A 21864-nucleotide genomic window follows, 5' to 3' on the forward strand; every position below is an offset into this window, starting at 1 on the left:
AATAATGTGCAAATAACTATCTATAGGTGACATGCCTACCAAACTAGCTCATAAATAAAATAATAAGCCTCCCAAGAGGTTGAATAATCAATAATGCATGTCGTTGGGCTCTCTAAGAAGCCTGATGAAGTCCATAAGTGCCAGAATGATGATTTGGACTTCCAAAAGTAATGGACAAGGGGTTGTGTTAAGTTATGGTATGTTCTATGCTTATAATAGTTTACTTCTTTTTCTTATTATATTCCACCGATTAGCAATCACATGTACATAAAGTAAAGTGCAGATAGAACATTAAACGATCGACAGAAAACAAGCCAAGACAAGAGACACAAGATGTGGCGGCTAGCCAGGGACAAACCCCACAATGTGTGGGGAAACCCTTTGATCAAATCTTCTTTTATCTTCAATAATTCAGCAGAGAGAAATAGTACAATAAATCTGATTCATATCAGCAGTAGCAAACCCTAGATCAATAGCATCAGCGTTAGCGGCTTCATTATCAAACTAGGGCAGACCATATCTCACAAACCGACAGTCGGATTGACTTCATTCCACCACTAAAAGTTTCGGCTTCCAGAGGAGGTTCAGATGAACCTACAACGCAGTTCAGATGAGGAGATCTTCTAGGCCACGCAAGTCAATCTTTACTTCTGCAGTTGCGGCTTCAGTGTCAACAATTTCCGGCTTCAAACTAGGGCAGTCGATATCTTGCAAACCGTTCGTCGGATTGACTTCATTCCACCACCAAAAGTTGCGGCTTCCAGAGGAGGTTCAGATGAACCTACAGCGCAGTTCAGATGAGGAGATCTTCTAGGCCACGCAAGTCAATCTTTACTTCTGCAGTTGCGGCTTCAGTTTCAGCAGTTTCCGGCTTCAAACTAGGGCAGTCGATATCTTGCAAACCGTTCGTCGGATTGACTTCATTCCACCACCAAAAGTTGCGGCTTTCAAAGGAGGTTCAGATGAACCTATAGCGCAGTTCAGATGAGGAGATCTTCTAGGCCACGCAAGTCAATCTTTGCTTCTGCAGTTGCAGCTTCAAATTCAACAGCTTCCAGCTTCACATGTGTGAGAGAGAGAGACCCATTTCAGCGCAGTAGAGAAGAGACTCATATTTGCGCAGTAGAGAGAGAGAGATGTGATGAGATGAGTGAGTCCAAATGAGGAAAATTCCTCTTATATTTATACACAACGTTGGTGGGTGAATAGATGCGACTGTTGGGCTTCTGAGCCTACATGAGTTGTAGGTCGGCTTGATAATAATTCCATAATCAAAATAAATTCATATCTCCATGAATACTTATCAGAATTGGATGATCTTTATATCAATCCTACACCTCTCGACGAGAGGAATCTAATAAAAATATTATTAGCCATGAATAAGATGACCCACATGAAGTTTTGCCCTGGTTGCCAATTTTAACACTCCCTCTCAACCATGGAGAACTTCATCTGCAATCTGTCTATCGGTCGTTACTATTCATCCATCAAATGCACTGCCTTGTACAGCCTGACCCTTGCCCTGCTCTGCTCTATTTTGCCTGTTCTGCTTTGTCTTGTTCTGCCCTGCACTGATCTGTACTGTTTTGTTCTGTTCTGCTTTGCTCTTGCATTGTTCTGTTCTACTCTGCTTTTGTCCGAATTATGAAGAAGAAATGATCGAGGATGTATCATACTGACTCAAAGTCGGTCTGAGAGTATGTACCACTGGTCCTAGACCAGTCTCAACTAACCCAAAGTCAGCGTCATAGTGAGTACAACTCCAATGGTCCCAGACCAATATCATCCTCCACTGACTCAAAGTCAGTCTCAGAGTATGTACCACTGATCCCAGACCAGTCTCAACCGACCCGAAGTCAGCGTCATAGTATGGTACAACTCCTACCACTGGTCCCAGACCAGTATCATTGATCCTAGATCAATGGAGGTCATCCTAGCGTAGGGAGTACGGTAGTTACAATGATGCATCCATCGGTACTACTATGGTCCCTAACTTCATTTCCCTGCTCATTGATCAGATGAGAGGTACTTCCCATGAGTCCCAGACTGCATGGGTAGGATGCCTCGACAGGAGAACTAATCAATCCTGTCCTCACAGGAGAACACATCAATCCTGCTACAATTGCCATGGAGAACACATCAATCCAGGCCGCCATGGAGAACACATCAATCCAGGCCTCACAGGAGAACACATCAATCCTGCTACAATCACCATGGAGAACACATCAATCCAGGCCTCACGGGAGAACACATCAATCCTGCTACAATCGCCATGGAGAACACATCAATCCAGGCCTCACAGGAGAACACATCAATCCTGCTACAATCGCCATGGAGAAGACATCAATCCATGCCTCACAGGAGAACTAATCATCCTGCTACACAGGAGAGCGAATCATCCTGTTCCACAAGAGAGCGAATCATCTTGTCCCACAAGAGAGCGAATCATCTTGTTCCAGTGTGCACTACCAGGGGAGGGTGAGTCACCCTGTGGTTGTAAGTTGCTCTAGTAATAACCGCAAGCCCTCAGAGCTCCCAGAGCTCAATGTATGCAACATGCAGGACCCTTGTACAAGGGTTTCTTACCGACTCCAAGTCGTTTGGGAAAATCACAGATTAGATCTTTCCTCGGGGCTTTGACAAGGTGTATCAACCTGTACATCATCTTAATGCGATGGAGCCTCCTTGCTCATCAACTTACCATATCCAAGATGATGTCTATCTGCTGGAGCAATCGACGAATACGGGATTCCTCAATAATCGAATCCCACCTCTGGTTGTTATAGAGAATCACAGTGGTATCCAATGTAAATCCAAACAACTCACTGAAGAGCTTTCGCAACCAGACTACCTCACACGAGGTTATGCTAGCAACAATATATCCTGCTTCGGCGGTGCTCAAAGCCACCGACTTCTGCTTCCTGCTCATCCAGGATATCGAAGCAGATCCCAAGATGAAACATCACCCGGAAGTGCTCTTACGGTCCACCACACTGCCTGCCCAATCAACATCAATATATCCAACTAGTCTCACATCTCCGGTAGTGTATCTTAATCCATGAGAGATTGTGTCCTGAAGACATCTCAGAAGATTCCTGGCATCAATCTAGTGAGGCTCAACCAAATATGAGCTCACAATGCTAACTGCAAAAAATATGTTCGGACGGAGGTTCACCAAGAACATCAATGCGAATGAGTTTATGAAACTCAGAGGCATTTCCCAAATCTGGTCCGACATCACTACCATATAACTTCTAAAAGTTAAGATCCTCGAGGTAGTCACAGGCTTGCAGTCCATCATACCAAATCTTTCCAATATCTTTACCACATATTTCCCTTGAGATAGGAAAATTTCCCTTGGCTTCTGCCATACTTCAAGTCTAGGAAGTAGTGCATCAGTCCTAGGTCTTTCATTTCAAATTCAGAGGCCAGCTCCCTCTTACATTTGTGAATGAGAGGGTCTGCACCTGTTAGAAAGAGGTCATCCACATACAATACCAGTATGAGAGGCTTGTCATCTTCAACCTTAAAGTAAAGGTTAGGATCGGCTTCACTCCTAGTGAATCCCAGCTTCATCAAGTAGCTATCGATCCTCTCATACCATGCTCGGGGTGCTTGCTTCAGCCCATAGAGAGCTTTCTTCAACCTGCATACATGAGATTTTCGATCATAAATCTCAAATCCTTCGGGTTGCTCCACGTAGACCTCTTCTTTGATCGAGCCATGCAAGAACGCAGTCTTGACATCCATCTGATGTAGGTTCCATCCTTGTGAAGCGGCAAGGGCTATGATCGAGCGGATGGTCGTATATCTGGCAACAGGTGCAAATATCTCATCATAGTCTATACCTTCCTTTTGGGAGAAACCTCGAGCAACAAAACGAGCCTTATACTTTTCCGTGCTTCCATCTGCTGCATGCTTTATCTTGTAAAGCCATTTGGAAGTAACAATAGTCTTGTCCTGGGGTCTGGGAACTACTTCCCAAACATCATTCTTTATGATAGACTCATATTCTTCGGTCATAGCATCCTTCCATACTTGATGCTTGACGGCATCTGAGAATGACGAAGGCTCATTTTGTATGATCGTGCTCATGATGGTCAGGTATCCTTGATACCTATTAAGTTTCTTACTTTGACGGAAAGTTCCTCAGGGTGCAGCATGTCCTTGAGCATCATCAAGTATCCCCCTAAGCCATGAAGGCCTCTTCCTAGAAGAGGAAGGCTCATGTGGATGAGAATCTATCAGATCCATGGGTTCTTCTACATCAGGCATTGATTCATCATCCTTTTCTTTCGGTTCCCTGGTGTTGGCTTCTTGAGAGCTCCTCAAAGTCGAAAGATTGTTCACCTTGCGGTGAACTTTTCTTTAGGAGTCTTGGAACCCAATGCTTGATGAGGGCATCAATTTTGTACATATACGACGGTGATTGTAGTTTCAGCCCATAGAAACATTAGAAGTCTTTGATCATGTAGCATGGCCCAGACAACTTCCATCATCGTGCGGTTCTTCCTTCCCACCACACCATTCTGCTCAGGAGTATGTGGTGTAGTAGTCTCCCTCTTAATGCCAACCTCAGGTATGCCTGAGTGAACCAATTGTAATATATCAGAGGTCTTGCTTTGGCTTGAGGGGAATGGTCCCCTTTTGAGCTTTCCTTCAGCACATCCTGGACATACACCTTCATTCTCTATTCAGAATTCGGGCATCCCTATCACCATTTGTCTTACACCGAGTATAACTTTATAATGAAGGGGGGAAAACCTCTAATGCCAAAGTTCGGACTGAAGAGATGTGTCATAAGATATGACACCTAGCAGACTTCCATCGACCTGATATAATGAATCACTAAACCCAAGAGTAAAGGCATCTTTAACATTATTTTTCCATATACATACCTTGTCATCGCTGAAGGTTACCTTGTAGCCTTTGTCTTCCGTTCCCGAGATGGACACTAGGTTCTTTTTGAGGTCAGGTGCATTTAATACATCCTGGAATTTCTGGCCTTCTTGAATGCTTGTCCTCTTCCTTGATTCCCAGCTCTCCTCTTACCTTTGCTGTTGAATTTGTCATTCCTTTGATTGCCATCAGAGGGATTTTGATCATCGTCCTAGAGTGAGTCCTTTCTATTAGGGCACTCCCTTGCATAGTGACTTGCTTTATCGCAAATGTAACATCGTCATTTTCTTCTAGCCTTAGGTCCAACCTTTCCTTTTAGTCCCGGAATTATTTCTTTTCTTTGCATGAGAAGAAAAGGCAGCAGGAGGACCTTTAGGCATGGGCATTTCTTGCACTTCTTCCCTTGTTTGTTCTTGAATGCATCTAGCCATTAATTCCTCGAAACTAGGAATTACATTATTGTTCAGAAGAGTAGTCCTAAACACATACCATTCAGATGGTAATCCTCCGAGAGTTGTGAGTGCCATTTCTCTGTCAGTAATGGTTTCCCCAATAGATAGGAGATCGTTCTTGATCTTGGTGATTCTTAAGAAGTATGCTTGCATACTTTCATCTTTACCCTTCTTGATTTCCCTCAGCTTATTTCTAAGAAACAAAACTTGATTTGCATACTTTAAATAAACTCACCAGTCTATCGTAGATTTCCTTGGAGGTGTCCAGTTCAGAGATGTAGGTCACCAAGTGCTTGTCGATAGAGTCCCGGATGATCTTCTATTGTTTTGACTTCTCCATTTTTTCATTTGTTCCAGGCAGCAGCAGATGCATTTGATGAAGGCTCAACAATATTGCCTCTTACATGGTCCAGCACTCCTTGATCTTCAAGGGTTAGATCGATAGACATCTTCCATCCGTGATAGTCAGCTTTCTCACGGAGCTTGTCTTCGGCAGGAAAGAGTGTTGAGGACCCCATAGTTCTTTTAGGATAACCTTGCCAATCTTCTCTTCAATGATTGCTCTTGATCTTGCTCGGGCTTTGTCTTCACCTCAGCTCTGATACCATGTTAAGTTATGGTATGTTCTATGCTTATAACATTTTACTTCTTTTTCTTATTATATTCCACCGATTAGCAATCACATGTACATAAAGTGCAAATAAAACATTAAACGATCGACAAAAAACAAGCCAAGACAAGAGACACAAGATGTGGCGGCTAGCCAGGGACAAACCCCACAATGTGTGGGGAAACCCTTTGATCAAATCTTCTTTTATCTTCAATAATTCAGCAGAGAGAAATAGTACAATAAATCTGATTCATATCAGCAGTAGCAAACCCTAGATCAGTAGCATCAGCATTAGCAGCTTCATTATCAAGCTAGGGCAGACCATATCTCACAAACCGACAGTCGGATTGACTTCATTCCACCACCAAAAGTTTCGGCTTCCAGAGGAGGTTCAGATGAACCTACAGCGCAGTTCAGATGAGGAGATCTTCTAGGCCACGCAAGTCAATCTTTACTTCTGCAGTTGCGGCTTCAATTTCAGCAGTTTCCGGCTTCAAACTAGGGCAGTCGATATCTTGCAAACCGTTCGTCGGATTGACTTCATTCCACCACCAAAAGTTGCGGCTTCCAGAGGAGGTTCAGATGAACCTACAACGCAGTTCAGATGAGGAGATCTTCTAGGCCATGCAAGTCAATCTTTACTTCTGCAGTTGCGGCTTCAGTTTCAACAGTTTCCGGCTTCAAACTAGGGCAGTCGATATCTTGCAAACCGTTCGTCGGATTGACTTCATTCCACCACCAAAAGTTGCGGCTTTCAAAGGAGGTTCAGATGAACCTACAACGCAGTTCAGATGAGGAGATCTTCTAGGCCACGCAAGTCAATCTTTGCTTCTGCAGTTGCAGCTTCAAATTCAACAGCTTGCGGCTTCACATGTGTGAGAGAGAGAGACCCATTTCAGCGCAGTAGAGAAGAGACTCATATCTGCGCAGTAGAGAGAGAGAGATGTGATGAGATGAGTGAGTCCAAATGAGGAAAATTCCTCTTATATTTATACACAACGTTGGTGGGTGAATAGATGCGACTGTTGGGCTTTTGAGCCTACATGAGTTGTAGGTCGGCTTGATAATAATTCCATAATCAAAATAAATTCATATCTCCATGAATACTTATTGGAATTGGATGATTTTTATATCAATCCTACACCTCTCGACGAGAGGAATCTAATAAAAATATTATTAGCCATGAATAAGATGATCCACATGAAGTTTTGCCCTGGTTGCCAATTTTAACAGGTTGGCCCTGCGTTCTCCACATAATAAACCTGTGGTGCTCCCAATGGCTGTGAGGGCACACAAGTGACCTCATGGGTTTCCAAGTACGTCGAAGATGCTTGTAGACCATCCGTAAGGGCTCAGATGATGGTATCAGTGATGCCACATCAACATACAAGTCTTGGGTCATCTTCCAAGTGCATGGTACATCTGTGGGGCTGGTGAACCAAGTGCATCTTCCTTGTCCAATAGGTGAATCTCGAGCAATCTCTGAACATCTCTGGGATCCATGGAGCAGTCTACTGCTATGGAGGCCCATGGCTCTCAACACACACCCTACATGTGCCAATGTAGCCCTCTAGAGGACTAGGACCATGTATAGGGAGACCAAACCCAAGATGGAGACCACCTGCAATCCTGCATAAGATCCAATGCGTCCCTTAGCCTTCTAGTACAACAAGTCATCAAGGAAATCGGGTAAAAGATTTTACAAACCATAGACAACAGATGGGGACTTCATAATGGCTTGCTCTTCCATAATAGGCTTTGGCATGTGCTAATGTATCCAAGCTCCAAATGTGGTTAACAAAGTATCCCATTAGGTGGTTTCTACTTCCAAAGGGGATAATATGTCCAAGGTACATCCTTCAAAAGGTGGTGGCATGTGATAAAGAGATGAAGGGAGTAGGGAATGAAAAGGGGCAGCCCTGGGCAACATGCTGGGGTACAAGGGTAGCTAGTAAAAAGGAAGCCCACACTTGGGTATATAATGTATAGGAGGGAGCAATCGTGGTATATGAGGTGCCCCGACCTTGATTTTTCCACCCTTCTTTATATGCCTTTTGCCTTTTTATGATTTTTCTTTAATTAACTGCTCAAGGCTCAAGGGGTAAGAGCATGATGTGTGAGATATACCCCCTTTTAAGGTAGGGTGGTTCATTGCCCACCAGGGGTTGGGACAATCATGGGTTCCTATATGATGAAGGAGGCTCATAGAGCCTGTAGGAACCAGGGTGATGGCCATGATGATGGGGTAGAGCTCATGTATTGGCTTTTGTCCATGTGCTAAATGTGTTTATCCCGACTATCTTTTGCATTTTATGGTACATTTCCTGTTGAATGTGGCCAATTATGCTTTTACTTTTCTTTTTTAGTTGCATCAACCTCTTGGGCATCATTCCAGGCCCAACCCAAGGTGTGGGCAAGGGGAAGGGGAGAGCAAGCCTTTTGTGGACCCAGTGGAGGAATTTGGACCTAGGTTGAAGAAAGAATGAATGGGGTTATAATGAGTGGAAAGGGGGCAATATATGTGGATGAGGGAGTGGGACGACGCAACCAAAATCAGTGTTTCACATGAAATACCATCCCTAATGTAAAATGGTCAGTAAAAGAGATCCCACGAGACTAGAATCCAAGGTTAATATCCAAAAGGGGTCTAGGGGACAAGAGCATAGACCTAGCCCATTTTTTCCACTGAATCCCTCCATTAATCCATGCCTAGAAGTGTCCATGATAAGCAAACTACAATACTCAATTACCAAATGACAAGGCATACCTTTAGGTTCGGGAGGTCCACCTTTAAACACACGATCATGACAGATGGGTGAGGGACCACATGGCTAGCTCAGGTGGCAGAGAAGTGGCACAACGAGGTAGTTGGTGGCTGCAAGGGGTTGCTGGCTACTGGCTAAAGACCATCCTGGAGAGAAATTTTTTCCTAGGGATATCACCCACAAAATGGTGGGTAACAGTGTTATCGACTAAGCTGAGGCTTAGCTTCTCCTGAGTGAAATCACTCCATAGGCGCTCCCATCCTGGAAGTGTGTCTCACCCAAAAATCACTCGGACGAATGTACGCCACTCTTTGGTAAATCCATTGAGTTTTATACGCACTAGCTCGTCATATGTTGACTTCTCTCCTACTACAACAAGTTCATCTTTGACAAACTGAATCCTGGTGAGATAGGTGGTTACATCCTCACCTTTTTGCATCTCGACAGTCCACAACTTCTCCTTGAGGATCATTTACCGGATCTCTGACAGATCCTAGTACAACTTGGCGATGGCATCCCACATTTCCTTCGTTGTTTCCTTTTTTGCGATATGCAGAACGATGTGATCCCTAACTCCACCAATGCTTGTCCTCTTTTCCTTGGCGTTGTCCCTCCTATACTCATGAAACTGGACGAGATCTGTTGGTACAACTATTACTGCTATAACAAACTCCTTTAGATTGTGCTCGTCCAATAGAAACAACATCATGGCCTTCCAAATACCAAAGTTGGAGGCTCCATCCAACCTGTCCTAATCTCTCAATCCTGCTATGGCAGTGTCTGGAAAATTTTTGAACTCAATAAACTAGGTCGAAAGCCTCGTGTGCTTTCTCTTCATTGCCATGCGCTGATCCGCTACTGCAAAACTCTTTTGCTGCAAACCCTCTGCGCTAGATTTGATCTGCGAAATTCGTCTGCCTTTGGAAGCCCTTTTCAACAATTCATTGCCTACTGCTACTCACTAAGATAGTGAAATGTCCATGATTGCAAGTGACTGGGTATAATTCTCCTAACTTATGCAGTTTATTTGTCTTCTGTAAATTAATATTACGACAAATAACAAACAGTCCACTATTGGAATCTTCACAAATAAAAATACTACGGAAAATAAAAATACTGGAACTAAGAAAATAATGCGCACACACAATAATTTTGACAATGTTATTTTTGGACAATTGTCCTTGGAAAATCTTTGAAGGGAAAACTAGTGCAACAGATGAGGGTTTTATTATTATGCAACAATTTGAGAAATTACAATTGGTTGCTATAGAATGGAAAAACTCTGGCAAATAGCGATCTTCACTGGAAAAATAATTTGTAGACTCACTGTCTCCCTTTCAAATCGATCTGGCCCTCTCTAGCAAACTCGCACTTCTCCTGCCACTCGCATTGCAGCGCATAAATGTGGACGACCTGCTTAGATAAATTCACACAACCTCTAGGAATGTCTCCCTGCAAGTCGTTTTACCTCTAGCACCGCACTCACTCTGCCTCTGGGTGATAGTTCCGTCTCTAACTCACTGAAACGAGCTCCTCTACCACTCGCACGGTTAAACTGGCTACTCGCACTAGCTGATTCGACCTCTAATGCAGATAATTCTGGCCTCGTCTTCCGTCTCTCAAACACTGGAAATACTGAGGAAATCTCCTCCAGAATCGCAGCTGAAACCCCACTATTGACTTTCTCCCTAGCTTCAACTGTGTCCTTTCCAAATCACTTCAACTGGGTAGTCAAACTAGTCAACTCTTTGTTTCAACTGATTTTGTCTCTCCAACCGCATCGACCCTTCTCTTATAATCTTCTGTTGGACACTCAACGACCACGATCACTTCTCAACCAATGGCTAAGATCATCTTGACTCCTTCAATTAACTTTTCCAGAAGTATAGAGAAAAATCAACTCCCCCTTAATTAATTTGATTTAATTAACCACTTTTCCTAAGGTAGATCAAGGAAATATTTAATTATTGGCTAATTAATCTGATTTGGGTGTTTCTAAGTCTTTTCTTACGAAACCTCTTTTGGGTTTTGGAGATTTCGTGTTCCTTAGCCTCTTAGACACCATAGAGACTAGAACACCTATTCACTGTTACCAAAAACTAACAATTTGGAGCTTCCAATCAATGCAAGCTAGACGAATATTAAGAGCGTTCAAGGACTGATGTTGGCATTAATCACAACGCCATTCAATAGATATCCCCCTTTAATGATGGGCAATTCATTGCTTCATTAGGGTCGAGATGTTCTTATAAAAGTTCCTTCACTTTGATAGTGTGAAATATGCATGGAACTTAAGGGTGAGTGGCTATATAAGAGGGGATAGACTCATAGAGCTCAAGCTATAATTGGTTTTTGATTTCCTTTATATCTCTTGTCATTCTTTTGCATTTTAGCATTTGACTTGTGCCTTTTTTTTTTCAAACAACTACACCAACCTTAGGCATTTCCAACCCCTCGTCATAGGATTGGGTATATATGGAATCAGTATGAGCGAATGACAGCAACCAATCAAAAGGTAGGCAAGTGTTAAGTATGAATAACATAGATATGCTACCACAATCAGAACCTCATATTTTTCTCCTCCTAGATAGTGAAAGATGTGAAAATTCGAGAATCCCCGAATCACCACTGCAGCAACTGATTAAGCTCCTTCTATTTGTTAATTACTGAACAAATTATTTACTGTTTCCTACAGTAAACACCGAAACTAATACACTGCAGTCTTCACCAATTAAATTATAAGTGGAAACAAGAAACTGAGCAAGAAAGAAATACACAACACATTACACCGTTGTTTTTGGACAAAAGTCCCCAGAAAACCCAATGCAGGAAAACCGGTGCAATAACTGAGGGTTTTATTATTAAGCAGTAGTAATTCTGAGTACAATTTGTTGGATGCCCAACTGGCTATCCGATACAGAGAGAAATTGGGCAAAACAAATAGTGAGATGATCTCACCCTGTCACTGGAAGAACCGACTTTGATCTCGTTGGAAATGAGTCTCTGCGTCAACCTCCGCGTAGAACTATGTCAACACCACGCAGTCTCTGCATCACCTCTACTGGGACTACGCTTCCCCTCCTTATGATCCTCTGCTGGTTGGAAACTTCAACTTTCAGCCTCCCTGTGTCACACCTCAACTCTCGGCTTCTGAAACTCGATTTCCTTAGCAGGAATTCAATCTCCCTCTCAAGCTTTGCGCTGCCACAACATAGCTCTGCGTGGCCCAACGTCAGCCTCTCTGAACATCGTTCTGCCCTCTCTGCCTTGTACTCTCAAGCCCAGGGAAAATTTCCTTCTGGATACTATCCCTGCCCCTCACTGCAAAAGATCACTTCGAATTCCTCTTCCGACAATTGCTATGCTTCAAAAATTCGATCTTCTGATCTCCACTCGATGTGTCTTCCAAATGCCCATCAAGCCTCCTCTTATAATCCTTCTGTTGAGAACCAATGGCCCATATTAGATCCTAATCAATGGCTCAGATCATTTTGGCTTGATCCTTGTCTTCTTCTAGAAGTTTCACCCACAATTAGATTAATACCCTTTAATTATTTTAATTTCCTAAGTTTAGACTTAGGCACCCAATTAAAAATAATTAATTATTTTAATAAAACTATCTCCGGATGGAATTTTCCAAAATGATTTTTGGATATTGTGGAATACATGTGTGCAAGACCCCCTACAAATTTTGAGCTTAGAGCACATCTGATGCTACAAGAAATCAACAAAAGAAGGGCCCCAAAGAAGTTCGCATTAGACTGGAAACAAATGATAACCACCAAGGTGAAATGAGAAAACAAGTATACACTCTAACCATCATGATTTATTATGCAATCTCAACCCAAGATCCATACTAGAATGCCAAAAACATTAAATGAAAGCACTTTATGCAAAAATGGTTAAGTACCTCACAATAGATGACCCCACCATCATGGGATGAATATGATAATAAAGTGGAAAAGCTGATGAAACAGTGGGCATGAGGCATTTGAGGCTGCTATTTGTGGATCATGTTGGGCTGCTAGTTGGAAAATTGCATCGTAGGAGAAGAATTTTCTCCTAGGGTTAGCCATCCAATTGGATGGGTAACACTCTGCAAATAGTGTGCAACTAATCAATTAATGGTGTTCTTGCTAGGCTCTAGGGGCATAGGCAAGAAAATCTGCATTATTCACTTCTCTTTGACCTTCATGCACCCAATTGTTGAGGTAGTTAATATAGAATACCATAAGAGTAATGCTAGTGGAAGTGTGTGCATCCATAAAATGGCCCCTATATTTTTCGAGTGATTAGTTGATGTCCTTAGAATCCTTAGCAACTGGGTGTGTCCTCATGCAATATGAGGGGTAACATGGGGCATTCCCAGGGTTGGTATTACTAAGGCTTATGTAATGAAGGCTTACGATTTAATGAAGAGTTCTCTTAGTAAAACAAAATAATATGATTTATTAGGTTATTTGTTATGGTGGCTGGAGGTGATTGACTAGTGCCAATAACTTAATTGGGCATATGGAATCTTAAGGTTTCACAGAGGATTGGAATTATGAATGGAAGATGGGTAAACATGATCTTTGAATATGCAGAAATTTACCTATGGATGCATGATAAGATGGCTGGAAATTACAGATTTGTAGGCCTTTACCATGTGCTTTGCTTATTCACACACAAATACAACGAGAAGATATTTTATTTCACGCTGAATTAAACCATGCAATCTTTCAATGAAATGACATAACATCAATGCTTTGGCTTGAAGATTAAACAAGAAGAAGATGATTAGATAGCACCTCATTCAATCTCCTTCCTTAATGACATAGCTGAACTATATGAAGTCCTTATTGCAGCAAATTTATTAGGAGATTTCAACACATAAAATAAGAAAGACGTAGAATATGGACAGCCACTCCTATGTAGAAAAGCCTTTGATTCACATTTTCAATTAAGTAAAAGCCAAACATAAGAGTACTTTCTGCAATTCTCAAACAACCACTACAAAGTGAGGAGCTTCTCTTATATTGAGTAGAAGCTCAAAACACTCAATGATAAAATAATAATATCCCGATTGTAGATCCATGATCTCTCCTAGGAAAATGTAATGTATAATGCCCTCTAACTACTTCTATTGCAAGTCAAACCGTAAAGCAATAAAATAGTAAAAATAATTGGACAAAATAGTGGGGATGCCAGTTGTCCACTTAACATGTAAAATGCCCCCTTGATCTTGACTTCTTTGACTACGAAAATCAGCCCTAAATTTCATGTGTGGCCTCCTCTTAATGAGCACTCATTAAAGACCATCAATCGATGTTCTTTAGATCCATATAAGAGGAAGTACTTCTTAGACCAAGGAGTCAACTTGGAAGACTAACAACATTGATGTGGAATAAATCCACTCATGAGTAGAGTTCTTTTTTTTTGTTCTGCAGGAAAAAACCGTAATTTCAGTGCAACTTTAAAAAGGAATAAAATTACATTTTGGATATGCTTTGAAGCACCCTGACAATCAAAAATAGTCTTGAGAGCAAAAAATATCCAGCAATTCAATTCTGGAAAAATGGGGATCAAGATTTATAACAATCATTTATTTTCTCTTTCTTGTACTTCTTTTTTTGAACCTTCTGGCAACTGCCTCGGGATGAGTCAATAGGAACTATTGCCAATTCCGTCTTAGACTCTTAGTCACCACAGGGGGTTGTTCTTTTTCAGAGTCAGAATTTCCCAGTTCATGTACTCTCTTTGTGCCTCCTATCCCGTCTTTTTGGCATACCAGTAGATCAGTAGAACCAGATTCGTGTTTCATCTCATCAACTTGTTCATTCTGTACTGGCTGAGATGTGCCATCAGTGTTCTGAGTATTCTTATTGTCTTGAGTAGGTGTGGCCTCCTCTTCTTCATCCTCCAAACATGTGGGATCAAAAGGCTGCCAACCTTTTGTGTTGCGGGCTTGCCCCTTTTTCTTCCTTGGGGGTATTTTGGCTTATGGACAAGAATCTTGCAGGTGACCAGTTTGAAAGCATGCACTACATCTTAATGCTATGTTTTCGTTTTCTAGACTTTGGATCCATTGAAATGTTCCATTTTTCAACATTATGCGATCAGGAAGACCTTTGCTTAGGTATATTTCGACACAGATTCGAGCAAAAGTAAATAGTCCTTGCTGAATTCGCTCATTATCTGTTTTTTTGAAAATGCCCAGAGTATTCCCAATGTCTTCCAGAACATTGTGATGCCAGAAAGGGAGAGGTAAATTTGGAAGCCGCACCCATACCGACATCTTTGTGACAACCATTGTTGTGGGGTCAAATTCCAGAAACCATGGAGTTATGAAAAGGCCTGCTCTTCCCTAGAACTAGGGTCCTTCATTCAGAACTTTGTCAAGATCCTCCTGGGTATCAAACTGGACAATGAAAAAGCCCTTGGAGCAGAGATAGATGTCACAATTTTTTGTCTAGGCTGTGAAAATCCATTGATGCAAGGCATCTGTTTTTGGCCAAAACCCATTAAATCTACAAATGATAGCCCTTGAATGAAGGAAAGAAAATAGATGGTTTACCTGTTGGTTTTTAATGTCCAAGGATGGCATATCATCCATCTTCTCCACAATGTACGACCCTGGGATGGAGGATGGTTGTTCCATTTGAACTGACCCCTTTCCACGTGTTGCATCCTTATATGATGATGAATCGGCTGGGGTTTTGGAGCCTATGACGCCCCCACATAGTCTCAACCCAAGAAACAATGTAGAGTCTTGGGATATGCCATAAAACTTCAGTTGTAGATGATCCCATAATTGTTTTCCTTTGTATATAAGGCGTTGTAGAGTTGTCGGGTTCCCCAGATGTTGTTCAAGAATTCGCTTTATGAGCACCCAGATCTAGATGGAATGCTCCATGAGAGTTTTGACCGAGATCTGAAACCCCTTCGCTCTAAGTTGAATGTCTTCGCCACCCTTTTTCCCACCATTCGAAAACCGGTCTGAAACGAGGGTTTTGTAGGGAATAGATGAGGAGATCTCCCCAAAACTTGGGCGATTGATGAAATGTGTGACCCTCATACTCTTGGTTTCAAAGCAAAGCTCTCCCTGAAGTGGAATGTCATCACGATTGAGTTGGATGGGTGATCTGCAAGGCAAAAGATTTCACTGTGCATTGGTAGTGGTAGCCATGGCAGCAGACTAGGGTTCAGCCTCCATTCATGAGTAGAGTTCTACATAGGAAAGTGCGAAATAAAATCTTTGGCTGATTTTCATTAGACAAACCATAAGCTTATATAGTTTTACATCAAGAGAACTACCTCCACAAACTAAGGGAGAAGTGCTCAACAAACTCCTAAGGAATAGCAATTGAAGATGATAAGAAAACTTGTTAGGGAAAAGACCTCAACTAGTCATGAAAATATGAAACCAAAAAGGGATTGCCACAACGAATAATAACATCCTATTTGTACACAACACAAATAATAATGTGAGACAAATATAAAGTAAGAATCCTATTATATGATAAGCACTAAGAACCCTTATCAAACATGCCCAAAATAGCTAGGGCATTTCTCCAAGAAACTATTAACTCATTCATTAAGAGAACCCATAAGAATGTGTAAGAGTGACATACTTGTTACAACAACCTCCAAGAAGCAGAGCTACCTCAAATAATGTGCTAAAGTAGCTAGATCCATGTGTACAACCACAAAAAATGTCCCAAATAATATCATGAAATGTGTGCCCTAGGAGAATGGGCATGGACAATGGGACACCTTCCCATGTTGTTAGGCAAAGCGCTATAGCTTGTTTGCTTCCTTTCTTGGTTTAGGTGACAGCTCCCATTCATCGTTACATTGGTATGCTGTTTGAAGAGGTTGATGAAGGAGTGTTGGTGTTGAATCTTAGATCAATCAAGCAACAAGGAATAACGAAGTATCATACGTTGGGTAGTGGACCCTGAGTTCAGTGTTGTGGAGTTGATTGAACAAGAAAGGTTGTGGGTAGGATGCAATGTGCCCCTATGTAAACGTGAAATAAACTCAAACCTTGTGCTACTATGTGCAAAAATCATCAAAGCCTCACAAATACCATGGGCACAAATTGGGGCAAACTAGTAGGATGTGCAAATAGTTAGATCTTCTCAATAAATGTGCCGCAAAACAATGATAGAGATAAAGAGTGATTCCCTAATCCAAGGAGTGAAGCATCTAAAGAAACCAAATCTATGTAATGAATACCCCTGTTCACTAGGGTGCTCCTCAAACAAGGAAAAGTATCTCATGAAATGTGCACCAATAAAGCTGTTGGAAGGCTAAACCACCTAGGGATATTTGCAAATGGGGAGTGATCCACTGGATCAACTATGAAACATGAAAATACCACTAATGAGGGCATTAAATCTCCTCCAATCAACTCGCTATATTGGTAAACAAATGAAGGTATATTCTCTAGGGTACTGTGCTTTAGGGGGCAATAGGAAGGGGTGAAAAGGTGGACAAGGGGAGAATACTTACTAGAACACATGGACAGCCACATAGTGGTCAATAGATAAACTGTCACAAGGGAAGTGTCTAGGAAAGTGTGCTCAAGTAGTATTTCCCATCAAAGCAAACACTCCATTGCATCAACCTCTACCCCTTTGACATGTGTGATGAGGATGTCAACTGAATAATAATTGATGATACATATATCTCAAAGTGACAAAAATATGGCTCAAAGTTGACGTTACTCCAAATGCAGCCTACTTTGGATATGGTACATAGTTTGGATCAAAATCCTTATGTGATATGAGGGGTAACAAGTCACAATGTTGAGTCATTGTTTACAGGAGTATTGGTGTTATCAAGCTGAATTGAAGGGGACTCGTGTTTTGATTGACTTGTCATTATCAATGTCAGCTTGGGGGTGTATTAGGCATTTTGAAGAGATTTTCCATTTTGGTTGAGACAAAAGTAGATACATAGAATATTTTGTGAGGATTATAATCATTACGTTGAATTTCATCTAATTGAGTAGTTAGAGAAATTGTGTGGTTGGCATTCAAAAGTTTGTATGCAATGGTATTAACTGAATGTTATATTATTGATCCTTTATGTGATTAGTAGGGCTTCCACCTTTTGGTAACTTCTCCATAAAATGTTTTAATATTATTAGCACGTCTTTGTTTCCTTACCAGTAACTTGAGATTGCACAATAGATATTGGGGGATGGTTCTCTCTCATGTAATTTTGAGCATTCTAATTTTTTAATGCATTCAGTAATTTTTCATTATTTGGATAAGCAAATATTTTGATTTTGTAGGTTCGAATATGGGCAATCTGTCAAATATTGGAACAAACAAAATTATAGTTTTAATATTGAATACCTCCCAACGTTGAGTATTTTAATGCTTCGTTATTTCGTCTATCTCTTGTCTGTCAGTTCACAACTCACTTAGTTATTTTGTTTATCTCTTTTATGCCAGTTGACAACTCAATCTGATGTTGAAATCAAGGATAATGATGGGATAATTCCACAACTCTTTGAAAGAGCTTCCTGTTTGAGTAATCGATTTCAAGAATTTATTGGTGAGAAGTGCTTTTACTACTTCAATGCTATATGTTGTGTATCACTTTTAACATTTTGAGTCAAGTAATATTACTTAAATGGCCTTATTTTTAGTGTGCACTACACAACATTTTGTATTCATTGTACTTTCTGAATTTTGCGTGGCATTTTATTCTTTTGGTAGCACTTACTGCTTTTCTTTATCTTACATTCAAAGCTTTGAGGCATCATGATTGAAATGCATAGGGTATGCCCAAATCCAAAGTTGTGTGACTTGGAGTTAGATAGGAGTCAACAAGTTCCATGACTAGGGGTTGATTTGGAAAAAACTAAAAACTATGTGCAAATTCAAAATTTAATTTAAAAAATAAAAAATCAGGCACAAGGGGAATACAAACAATTAAGGACAAAATATGCAAGTTTGTTTTTTTCCATTGCATGTAAGGGTTCGAATAGGGAAAATAAAATTGAGATAGATAGAATAAAAGTCATAAGAATGTACATTTTTGAAGAGATGATCAAATCTGCTTAATGGGAAGGCTGCCCTGCTAAATTCAGAGCATTTCCCATGACTAAATATCTTAAAATGCATTGCTGGATGTTCTGAAAATTACTATTATAGAAATAATAGGTTTTTGTTATTAACCATTGCTATAATAACATGCATTATGATTGATTACTTATTTATAGTTTCTCAATTATATTCATATATAATGGCTTCTTCCTAGACTGTAATGGGTCAAAGTGAAAGGTATATGATTGATGACATGTTACGATCAATTGAGGTTATGTCAACTTTGGATGTTGTTAAAGACATTTTAATAGATATTTAGACTCGGGACAAGAAGATTATAATGTGCATATGACTACCGGATATTGCTTTAGGGTAAGTATAATTGAAGTGGTTTCTTTAAAGTAGCTCCAATTCATTGATAGCTAACATAGTTGATGAATGTACCATGGGCATGTACATGAGTGTAAAGAACTAGGTACACGAGGCACTTGATAACCTTAAGTTTCAGATGGTGGCTTGTCAAATCTTTTATTCTTGGGCCTGTTACCCACCAAAATGTGTATCTGCATAGGAGAAAACTTTTCTAGTACATTTGACAGCCAGCCGGTCTGACAAACAACCAACAACCTCTACCAACCACCATTAATTGATGATATGCCATATGCCTCCACCACTTGCATCAACCATGTGCTTCTCACTCATCTGACATTAGCACTTGGGATGAAAGTGGGCTGCCATTCAAAAGGTACTTTGATAATATTGCAATCAGATGATTATACTTGTTTGTTTTTGGGCATTTAGTATGGATTATGGGGTGATTTGGAAGATTGGTAGACCTTGACCATGATCTTGTTCTCTCACCTTACTTGGGGGAATAATCTTTGATCCTAGTCTAGTGGGACCACCCTTAAGGAATTTTGAGTTATAGGAGGGCCACTGACTGAGAGTGTTGACCGCAAAACTGATGTTTGGCCTGGTGTTGACCGCAAAACTGATGTTTGACCTGGGGTTGACCAGATGCATGAGTGAACAAATGAGTTGTCTATACAAGGTTGGGTCATCGTCTTCATCCTTCGATGCATCTATCCACCTCCATTTAGTAATCATAGGCATGGACATAGGTCTACAATTTGCATCCTAAACCTCTTCAAGACCTCTGTAGTATATCTCCCTTGACCAAGGAAGATCTCCCCGTCCTTCTGCCATATCTCCAGGCATAGGAAGTAATGCATTAGTCCCAAATCTTTCATGTCAAATTTTGTTGCGAAGTTCCTCTTGCAGTCCTCTATGAGCTCTGATGATCTTATCAAGAAGAGGTCATCCACATACAACACTACAATGAGTGGCTCACCCTCTACCATTAGATAGTAAAGTTTGGGATCCGCATGACTCTTCACGAATCCTATCTGCTCCAAGTAGCTGTCAGTCTAACCATACCATGCCTTGGGAGCTTGTTTAAGCTCGTATAGTGCTCTCTTCAGCTTGCACACGTGTTCCCCTCACATGTGTCTCGAAGCCCTCTGGTTGTTCAATATATACCTCCTCCTCTATCACCTCGTTCAAGAATGTTGTCTTAATGTCCATTTGGTGAATCTACCATCCCATCCGCGATGTTAGAGATATTACTGACTGAATGGAAGTTTATTGGCCACTGGTGCGAAGGTCTCGTCATAGTCTATACCTTCTTTTTGCATATACCCCTTGGCAACGAACCTAGCCTTGTACTCCTCCACGTTGCCATCTGTAGCGTACTTGATCTTATAGATGCACTTGAAGCCTACAACTAACCTATCCACAGGCTTAGGCACTACCTCCGACACATCGTTTATATTGATGGAGCTATACTCCACCATGGCATCTCGTGACACTTGATGCTGTGCAACCTCCTGATAACTGGAAGGTTCAACAACCTGTGCCACCAATGTTTGGTACCTGTTTGGCTGTCTGTGCTCCCTCTTGCCGATCTTAGGAGCCCCCATAAACTCCTGCACATCCTTTAGTTTTTGATTAACTTCTCTACTGGTTTGATTGCTAGTGGTGGGTGGTTTGGCCAACTCCTCATCCTGCCTTTGCTACGCCATCTGTTGCGAACTTGCTGGATCCCTTGCACCTGAGCTAGTGCTCGTACTGGTAATTGTACTAGAAACTTGTGACTGTCCCAACGACTATCCCTGCTGCTAAACTAATGGAGCTTCTGCTGGTTCACTGTGATCACCTACCGACATCTCACAAGACCTTCTAAGGGTCCTCTCCTCCATGAAATTCACGTTTGGTCTCACGATAATCTTCCTACTACTAGGAATGTAGATTTTGTATGCATTTGAGGTTTCACGATACCCAACAAAGTACCCCTTCTTTGTAGTTTGATCTAGTTTAGTGCGTTTCTCATCTAGTACATGGCACTATGCTATAATACCAAAGATTTTGAGGTGACTAACCTCTGGTTTCTTCCTTGAAAAAATCTCCTCTAGTGTTATCTTCCTAACCCCTTGTGAGGAACCCTGTTCCGTATGTACAACACTGTGCTACATGCCTCTGCCCATAGGAACTTGGGAAAGTCTTGATCATATACTATAACCTTTGTTGCTCCAACGATACTCCTGTTATTTTGCTTCACTACTCCATTCTATTGTGGATTGTACGAAGCTGTCCACTCTCTCCTGATGCCCTCTTACGCATAGTAATTAGTGAAGCCAATATCTGTGTACTCTCCTTTGTTATCCATGCAAAGTACCTTGATCCTTTTCCCTGTAAGGTTTTCCACCAGAGCCTTCAACTCTTGGAACCGACTAAAGACCTCATTCTTGGTCTTCAAAAAGTAGATCTACGTCTTCCTTGAGTAGTCATCTATGAAGGTGACGAAGTACTCATACCCTCTGAGAGATCTGGTGTACATTGGGCACAAATGTCTGAATGTACACGCCGAAACACACCACCTGATCTACTGTTACTTCTTGTTAATGTTTCCTTACCGTATTTCGCAATTATGCACCCCTTGCACACATCGTGATGTTCCGTGCTTAATTCTGGAACACCCGTCACTGTCTCCTTCAGCATCTTCAATGCTCCATGGTGTAAATGACCCATTCTCCTGT

General features: G+C 41.3%; 1 protein-coding gene across 3 annotated transcripts in view; it reads left to right on the plus strand.

The window, feature by feature from the left end:
* The window catches only part of LOC149258492 (alpha/beta-Hydrolases superfamily protein), a 323185-nt gene that overhangs the window by 77893 nt on the left and 223428 nt on the right, over positions 1 to 21864 (plus strand). For all 3 annotated transcript variants that reach the window (XM_089415429.1, XM_089415431.1, XM_089415433.1), the window contains exon 3: positions 18173 to 18275. In XM_089415429.1, coding sequence (XP_089271555.1) covers positions 18173 to 18275 — 103 coding nt within the window. The remainder of the gene's footprint in view (positions 1 to 18172; positions 18276 to 21864) is intronic.

This window comes from Pinus tabuliformis, chromosome 6 (assembly GCF_031772625.1).
Source record: "Pinus tabuliformis cultivar Carrire ecotype Pingquan chromosome 6, CPIR1, whole genome shotgun sequence".
NCBI classification, from domain to species: domain Eukaryota; kingdom Viridiplantae; phylum Streptophyta; class Pinopsida; order Pinales; family Pinaceae; genus Pinus; species Pinus tabuliformis.